General features: G+C 37.1%; 1 protein-coding gene across 1 annotated transcript in view; it reads left to right on the top strand.

Moving 5' to 3' along the window:
• Nucleotides 1–737: 737 nt before the first annotated feature.
• adra1d (adrenoceptor alpha 1D) overlaps nucleotides 738–9,373 on the top strand; it is a 58,422-nt gene continuing 49,786 nt past the window's right edge. Inside the window, exon 1 of the mRNA XM_039751820.1 lies at nucleotides 738–2,239. Within this exon, the coding sequence (XP_039607754.1) occupies nucleotides 1,285–2,239 (955 nt within the window). The 5' untranslated portion in view covers nucleotides 738–1,284. The remainder of the gene's footprint in view (nucleotides 2,240–9,373) is intronic.

Raw genomic sequence — 9,373 nt, 5'->3', positions numbered from 1 at the left:
GGAAACCATCCGTTGTCTCATTAGGAGCATGCCCCCCTATGACGTTGTTTGGCATGTATACAAGCATGTGGGGGCCAAGCAAACTACTGAGTATGATTCTGAGTTGTTGCAATGAAATTTTGGCATAATGGACTAGCCTGCCACATCATTTTTCACTTTGATTTTGAGGGTGTCTTTGAATTCAGCCCTCTGCAGGTTGATAATTTTCATTTCCATCAAACAATGTGGCATCCTTTCGTTCCTAATACATTACCCCAGTCCGTATCAGTATAGATATCCAGCATGATTTTTTCCCATTGAGATCTGATGTGTTTCCAAAGTGTTCCATTCATTTCCTGAGCAGTTTATATCATCTGTCTGTAACTTCGTTTAATGTTCTGTGTTCTCGGTATATACAGTAATTAAAACACTGTGTACAATCTCTTTTTTTGTCTGTATGCTATTATTTTTTGTTTCAATTAGTGTTTCACGGAATAGTGCTGAAGTTGCTCATTTACTTTCTGCCGCTGATGAAAATTGGAAACCGTCTCCAGGTTGAGTATTAATTAATCAAAAAACGACCTCCGACAGGACACTTATTGAAAGGTTATAGTATACCGCTTTGTTTGTTTTCTTATGTTTTCCCTTGTTTGCTACCTGCTCAAAAATAACACAGAAATGAACTTAGTGGCTCGTTTAAGTCCTGGAAAGAACTCTTGAGTATCTTTAAAGGTTGCGCTGTCCTCTTGCGGCGTTGCCAGGAGGTGCAGGACCCCAGTGACGTGCGGAGCGCTCGAGCAGCTGGATGGGAGGAGGAGGAGGAGGCTTGAGACACGGTGCACGACTTTGCACAGGCTCGCCGATCTGGAATTGAGATTTTTCACAGTTGTTGTCTACAGCGGATCAGCAAGAAAAAGAGAAATGTGTCCACATGAGCCAAATGATAACTGCTTCATCTTATAGATAAGAAGAAGTACAGGATTCAAAAACACTGGAAAGGACCTCTTCGAAAAATGACGTTTAAACTTGAATACAGTTTTAAAACATGGGAATTTTAAATCCAAGTTGCATTACACTGCAGTTTTGTGATTCTAAACTGTGGCTCTTCAAATTGCAATATGTTTGCACAGAAGATGCTGGTACTCGCAAGCCGACGGGCGCCGTAAAAGACGTGCATCAACCCCGACAACCGAGCATCATTTTCAAAGATGAATTCCTCTTTTTCCAAAAAGTGAGTGAATGCTGTTTGCGCGTTTGAACTAACGAGTGATTTTCGTTTCCCTTCTCGTGTATGGATTTTCAAAGATGACTTTTTCTGATTTGATTAACAAGAGCTTCAATGGAAACTTTTCACGAGTCACGGCTACTCAGCTCCCTTTCGATCAGCCTTTGGCAAACTGCAGTAGCAACAATTCTACGAAGCTCATCCTGAACTCTCAGGCGATTGGCGTGGGAATTTTCCTAGCAGTCTTCATTTTGTTCGCGATAGTCGGGAACATTTTGGTGATACTGTCAGTGGTCTGCAACAGACATTTACAGACTGTGACAAACTACTTCATCATAAACCTCGCGATTGCAGACTTGCTCCTAAGCACTATAGTCCTTCCCTTTTCTGCCTCTTTAGAGGTTTTGGGATTTTGGGTCTTTGGAAGGATATTTTGCAACATCTGGGCTGCTGTTGATGTTCTTTGCTGCACTGCATCTATTATGAGTTTGTGCGTAATATCAATTGACAGGTACATTGGAGTAAAATATTCCCTGAAATATCCAACTATTATGACCGAGAGGAAAGCCGTCGTGATTCTTATTGTTGTGTGGGTGTCCTCCATGGTAATCTCAATCGGTCCTCTTTTAGGATGGAAGGAACCCCCGCCCCTGGACGAAAGCATATGCAGAATTACTGAAGAACCTGGCTATGCGCTCTTTTCATCTTTATTCTCTTTCTATCTCCCTTTAATGGTGATCCTAGCCATGTATTTCAGAATTTACATTGTAGCCAGGAGGACTACTAAAAGTCTGGAAGCAGGGGTGAAAAAAGAGCGCAACAAGTCAATAGAAGTGGTCCTTCGAATCCACTGTAGGAGCGTACTGGAAGAGGCGGCGGCGAACAGCTCCAAAAGCAAGTGCCACCCTTTCCGTAGCTCACTGTCTGTGCGTCTTCTCAAATTTTCAAGGGAAAAGAAAGCTGCTAAGACCCTGGCCATTGTGGTCGGAGTGTTCATTCTGTGCTGGTTGCCCTTCTTCTTTGTGTTGCCACTGGGTATGTATATTGGGCTTTACTGACCGTTGGATACTGACCGTTATGGAAAAGGCAGTTTTTTTTTTGTTTTTTTTTTTTACCGGGGAAATGATTGTTTTTCGGTATCTTTCTGCATGTTCACGCTCATTCTATAATATAATTGTAATCATTTGCTAATCATAAAGCTACTGTATGTACAATGCCAATTGCACCTTACGCACACATTATTTACGTGCAGCTGCAGGTGAATGACACTTTAATCCCGACCAGTTCGTATCTCAGTTCCTCCCACCATGTGGGTAACGATTACGTGCAGCAGTCACAGCTGCCACCTTTCCAGTGAAAATCTCCTCCTTTGCGGAGTTTTTCTGAGATCTCTCGAGGTTCGCGATTGACTAACCCTTACATTTATATTTCATGTCAGCAAAAACAAATTTTACAAAATGAGAAAAAAGTACTAGACGAAACCGTCCAGATTTTCCCAAGCTTGAGAGATAAAGTAATTTCAATGGAAAACGAGACTTCGTGTTTAACAGCGTACTCTTGACAGAAATGACACTTGAAAGTACAGTATAAGTTTCTTTTCTAACATCGAGCACTAACATAAGCTAATGGGGTTTTCTTTTTCCGAAAGCTGCTAATTCGGAAAAGCGTCTTTAAAGTAACCAACCTGTGGCGACTATTCATATTAGATAAAATTAACATCTGTTTAGCAGTTACCCTTAAATGACTACATTCTCCTAGCCCAGGAGTCAGTTCAGGCTATCGCTTAATTTATTTTTAATAAAGTAAGATTCAAATGATTCTGTATATTGTAAGAGAACGTTTCATTTTGTATTAATTTATTCCGCCACATTATCATTAAAATATTGAAAGCAGTCGTTGTGAGATCAGCTGTGCACAATCAGGCCTTTTGCGCTTCGCATAACGATAATTAATTCTCACATAAAAAGAAAATATAATTTAGAAGAAAAACGTCATCACCACAGAACAGCGGCATAACATACTAATGGTCTTAGACAAGTCATGGGTTATTATGATGATGATGATCATTAACAAGGCAGCACGGTAGCTTACTGGTTGAGGCTGCTGATGCTTCACTGGCAGATCGTCTAGATGTAAGTCGCGCGCCCGTTCACTGCCCTTACGGAGTTTTCATGTTTTCCTTTTGTTTCCATGGGTCTTCCTCCGAGTATTCCTCTTTTCCTCCCAAATACTCAAAGACGTCAATGCCAGGTTACTTCAAACTGGCTCCGCGTAACTGTGCACTCTGACAAACTGGCATCCTGTCTTACCTTGCGCCAGACACCGGCTGTCCGCAACACTAAATAAGATTAAAGGAGTTTTCAGAATATTATAATATATATTTACATTAAAATTCTGAAAAAATACATATACATATACAAATACAGAGAAAAAAAAATCGAAACAACAGAAATGTGACTGAACTGCGCTGGATAAACATTAATAAATAATTTATTATGCAAAACAACTTTCGTGACCATTCATCGTTATTCATGTACTGGCTTGAATGCACGCAGGTAATTAGAACTGAGTGATATAGACTACTTTCCACAATCCAATTGATACATTAATTAATGTTTCTACATAAACAAATAAATCTATGCCAAAAGCACTTTATAAAAACCTTGAGTCAATTATTTGAATTACATGTTTGACTATCTTACTGCAAATGTGATGAGATTACATATATTAAAGCCAATAAAAGACTCAATTAAGGTGTGGATGTTATCACTAATTGAAAGAATGCTAAGAGACAAGTTTCATTATTCTAAAATGATAGACATTTTTCGCAAATGTGGCACTGGAAGTTTTCAGAGTTGTCCATTTCAGACAGTTGAAAGACCCAGTTACTAGTTAATTGGAGTTAAGTAGCTTTTGGGCCTTTAAATATCAGATTTTTTAAATATGACAATCAATTTTTATAATTACACTTATGTAAGTAAAAATAATAAATAAATAAATAAATAGAACAGCCAATTGCTATTTCAGAGAAAAACATAAATAAAACTTCCTCCACTTCCTTTCCCTCAATAGACAATGTAATATATCATTGTAATTAATATAGAGTAGGTCTGCTACTCACACTAGTATATTCTAATCTGGCACAGTCACATTTGATTTCTAAATATACGTGACTTCATAAACTGGTATGGGTTTTAAAAGAAGGTAGCTCTTACTCCATTAGAGAATAAAACATTAAGGGTATGTGTGATACACAGAGTTGGAAATCCCTTGAGGCTTTTGTCTCTTTCCTTTAGCAATTAGTAACTAACTACTGTATTAATGCAGGGTGTTACACTTACCAGGCTTTTGAAATGATGTTGTGCTCAGACATTTTATGTCAGAAGTCGTTTTGATGGCATTTTTGCTTTCACTACATTAGTGGTTCTCTAATTTAGTCCTAGTGGTTGCCTGGTGGCTACAGATTTTTGTTCCTTGCAATTTCACAAATAGCAAGTCATTTTTACCTTTAATTGAATGTTCTGTTTGATTAGCTGACTTTTTTTTTGCTCCTCTTTTTTGCATTTTAAAAAGAGTGAGGTTTCCATTTGTTATTTTCTTTTTCATTAATTTTTTTTTTGGCATTTGCTGCCTTAATTATAACTCAATACTGAGAAGTTTATGATGAACAGAGCAGATACCAATGTGCACAATACTAAAAGCTAAAGGGTTAAGGCTACTTCAGTGATTATTGACAAATAACCAAAACATTAAAAAGAACAACATATTAAAAAGCAAAAATTTCTTACATGTATAACACTCATTTCATTCAATAAAAGTGGGAAATAGCATCTTGTTTAATAAAGGTATAGGAGAACAACTACACGAAGATATAGATTGGGAGAAAGACTGACAGGCACAGGATGTGCTCAGGTTGAACTTGAGTACCAATAGGTCATCTATAGGCCAAGCTAATAAAATGAGGGTTTTGGAAACAACTTCACCAAAAGTGATTTGTTATCTTTTAGATGTTATACTGCATTTCTTCTCTTAAACATATAAAATGAATTATTTATTTTTATAATACAAATTACCTTCTTGAAAGTCACTATATAGTATAAAGATTGACTGACATATTGCAGTCAAGGAGGACGAAAGTGGGTCTTATGTACTTTACAATTAAAACTTGATACGTTCTAGTAAAAACCATTGCATGTACTGCATTGTGAATTGCCTACAACACACAAATACTTAGCATATAATGTACACTCTTAAATACAAGGAGTACTCTTATATGGCCGCTTTATCTGTTTGGGTAGTGGCCTTACAAATCCCCAACAGGAAGATCTTCACGTTTTAGAGAGTTGTGATTTACTGTTAATTTTAAATTCATATACTTAATACTTCTGTGTATTTTCTTGCAATAAATGTTTTATTGTTGCCAGTTAAAGTTGCTACATTCACAAAAAAAGTACTGTTTTAAAATAAAAAGTTTTAGGCAAGAGTCGCCTTAAGAAAAGACAGCTAATCTGTAGGTAACTTGGTCAAGTCTTTACCTATTTTTAAAATATCACTGAATTAAATTTTGAAACCAAAATGTTCATTTTAACCATCTTTCTTGGTAACCTGTTTCAAATATTTAGATTTTTCTGTGCAAAGAATTATTTCCTAACATATAAGTCAAATTTTCCTTAATTTTTTTATATGCCCCTCAGCCCTTACTGAAAACGTTTTAAAAAGTAACAGCGAACATCTACCTTTTTAATTCCATTGATTAATTTAAACAGTGCTATCATGTCTCCTGTTAATCTTCAGTTGCTTGAACAAAATGGAATTACAGTAAATTCTCTGTGTTTACTCATAACTCATTCTTTGCAGTAATGGAATAGTTCAAGATGTCCTTCACTAGAATTGTCTCTGTTTGTTTGTGTGATATTTAACCAAGAGTGTATACACTATTTCTGAAGTGAATTAATAAGTTAATAAACTCTGTTAGTTTTGTTTGTTGTTATATACAGAATAATGCAATTTAGGTTAGTCTTATATAGTGCAGGGTCAGTTCACAAGTAAAATGCGATTACAAACTGTACAAATGACTATTTACATAGTTCATATACTTAAAGACACAGATTTATTTAAACAAACCATAAAATAAAGCAGTTTTAAACTGATTAACATACTGTAAGTGAAACCTTCTAATATAATTTCCCATCAGCATTATTATTGAGCTACTAGGCTGACCTGCCTTTTAAGGCGACCGACTTTTAAGTTGACCACTTCTTAAGGCAATTCAATATGTAGATCAATTTGATATTTTATACAAACTCATTAATTTGGTTATATTGCATTTGAGCGGTATTACTTTAATACTCGTAGTTTCTGTTATTTTTGTAATGAAATTTAAACTTTTTTTCTATATTGAGGTCGCCCTTTTGAACCCCCCTGATATTTACTACGCGGTGAGGCATTTGTACTCCATCAACATTAATTATTTCCAGAGACATAATTTTGTCGATTTTTCCAGCGCATCGCGCACAAGAGCAAGGGAACGATGGGAGCACCAGAACTCTGCTCACATCATGTCGCTTCGTTCCGCAAGCTGCTAGTAGTAAGTCTGTGATAAATGGAATACCACTACGCTTTCCACTCACAGGTCGGAAGGACAATCCCAACCGCTTTTATATAGTAAGAAAGAAGATATCGCACAGTCTGGAGTAGAAAATCATCTGTTACCTGGAAAAACGAAACTACAAATCCCATCGTGCATTGCAAAATGGACAGGGCGTGTGTGAAACTCCACGCCTGCGTAGCACTCATGGGATGGAAGGACAATCCCGACCGCTTTTATATAGAAGGATGGTCAGTTGACAATTTTACAATGCAATGATAACTTGCATTCTTCTCCCTTTTAAACAGTAATTAAAGTGTAACAAAAAACTGACAGCTTAAATATTTAACAGATTAAGAGAAATGAAATTATAACTGTATACATTATTAGGATAAAACAATGATCATATGGAGTATTATGAGATGTCATTGAAGACTTTTATTAAGTTGGGAAAAATCAGTTTATGTCTTCCCAATGCAATATACCTCATGAAACAATGCCTCACCAGCCTAACATAAAATTGCCCAATTTGCGATATGACTGGAAAATAAACTTTCTATTGTATATATACAGGGCTATTCAAAATGAAACAGCAGATTTGAAAAATGTATTTCAAACAAACTGTATAAGACAGAAACCCATTTCGCACATCACTGGGTAGAGGAAAGTTCAAAGTTTGGTCCTATAGTCCTTGAGGTTGCACGCACTCAACATGAGCACCACGTGTAGTGTGACAAACATCAAAACGGCAGACCACACACGAGTCAACTGATCCCTAGTTAATGAATTCACAGCTTCCTCAATTCGATGTCGCAAATCTTAAAAAGATTAGCGGGCATAAGAAGAACAAACACTAGATAAATATCACAGGGGGCCATAGACGATGAGCAAGATCTTGCTGACCACCTCTTCCAATCCATCGCCCTGGAATCAGGTAACGCCGGACCACCAAATGCAAATGAGGCGGGGCACCATCTTGCATGAAAATGAAGTCATTCAAATCTTCTTGAAGTTGGGGAAACAACCAGTTTTGTATCATGTCCAGGTATGAAAATCCAGTTACAGTTTGCTCTGCAAAAAAGAAAGGTCCATAAACTTTGATTGCAGAAGTGGCACAAAACACATTTACCTTCAGTGATTTCTCTTGTGGTGTTGTCACCATTTTACTGTAAATGAGAAACAGCGCTCAGTGGCATTCACTGGTACTGTTAGGCGGGATTTTATACTTTGAACTTTCCTCTATCCAGTGATGTGTGGAATGTGTTTCTGTCTTGTACAGTTTGTTTGAAATAAATTTTTGAAATCTGCTCATTTATTTTGAATAGCCCCGTATATAGAAAATGCGAAGTGATTTTGAAGAAATATCTGTTACTTGAGATACACTAAAAAGGAAAGCCATTAACAAGCCTTTTGATTAGGGAACTTACTGTATTCGATAGTTACTGAATAAGAGAGTCAAAATGTGAACATGATGGCCATTTTTATACCACACCCATTGATGTAAATGGCAGCATGTTTAAATGATAGAATTGAAGTTGCTGTCAGGTCTCCACAGTGCCAGGTCTTTTCCCCGATCTTCAGAAGAATTACTAATTATTGCTGGTGAACACATCTGTAAAGGTTTTGCCTTTGAAATATGAAATGCAAGATGTGTCTAGCCATAGTGCATCTGATTTAGTTGGGTTTCAGTTGTTCCTATGATTACATCAAATTTGTCATTCTAGAAGACCGATTTACCTTAATCCATCATCTTAAAACTTAGCCTCTATAATCACAAAGCAGAAACTACACGAAAAAAATTCTCAATTGAAAGAAAAAAAAATCACAAACTTTTTTCATTTATTTACCTGTTTTATGAGGTCAAAAGAATTCCAATGAAATTAGGTTAAACATCCTTGCACATTGTTCTGTGTAATCCAGGACTAAAACATTGGAGGAATGCATGTAGTCCTGGGATTCCCGTGTTCAAGAAAACACAGAGGGTTTCCTGCTGTCAGTTGACATAAACTGAGCTGTTCCAGTCAGAAAATCGACAATCCTATTGCTTAGAGTCTAAGCTGACAGGAATGCTGAGGCTGATGTGTGCCATTACCAGTCCACTCAAACACTTCATTATAACTGATGTATAGTAAGTGCTACTGGACATTAGTCACTGAGGCAGGTCAACATATTTTTCATTGTAACTGTTACTAATATGCTTTACTCAGGGGAGACTGAGAGAAGAGAAAAAGTAAACATGTACATCAACACAGCAGCCAGCTTATCTATGCAGGTTTTCAGAACATGGCCAGGGATGCTGCCTGGACCTGTGAGTTTGTGTTTTCTGTTAGTAGGAGGAAACCCTCGTGGTAGCCATCTGAACACGGAAAACAAAAGGAGCAGAAGATACAAAAATATTTCATATCTCCATGCATCCAACCATCCATTTTCCTAACCCACTTAACTAGGACAGGATCACAAGGCAAATCAGGAGCAACAGCTGGACAATGATCAACACCAGTCCATCACAGAATATACACATACACACACAACACAAATACTCGCACACACACGCTGAGGCAATTGAGCAATACCAGTTCACC

Source organism: Polypterus senegalus, chromosome 4, assembly GCF_016835505.1.
Source record: "Polypterus senegalus isolate Bchr_013 chromosome 4, ASM1683550v1, whole genome shotgun sequence".
Classification (NCBI taxonomy): domain Eukaryota; kingdom Metazoa; phylum Chordata; class Cladistia; order Polypteriformes; family Polypteridae; genus Polypterus; species Polypterus senegalus.
The sequence above is the reverse complement of the archived record's forward strand: the minus strand, read 5'-3'. Positions and strand labels throughout refer to the sequence as shown.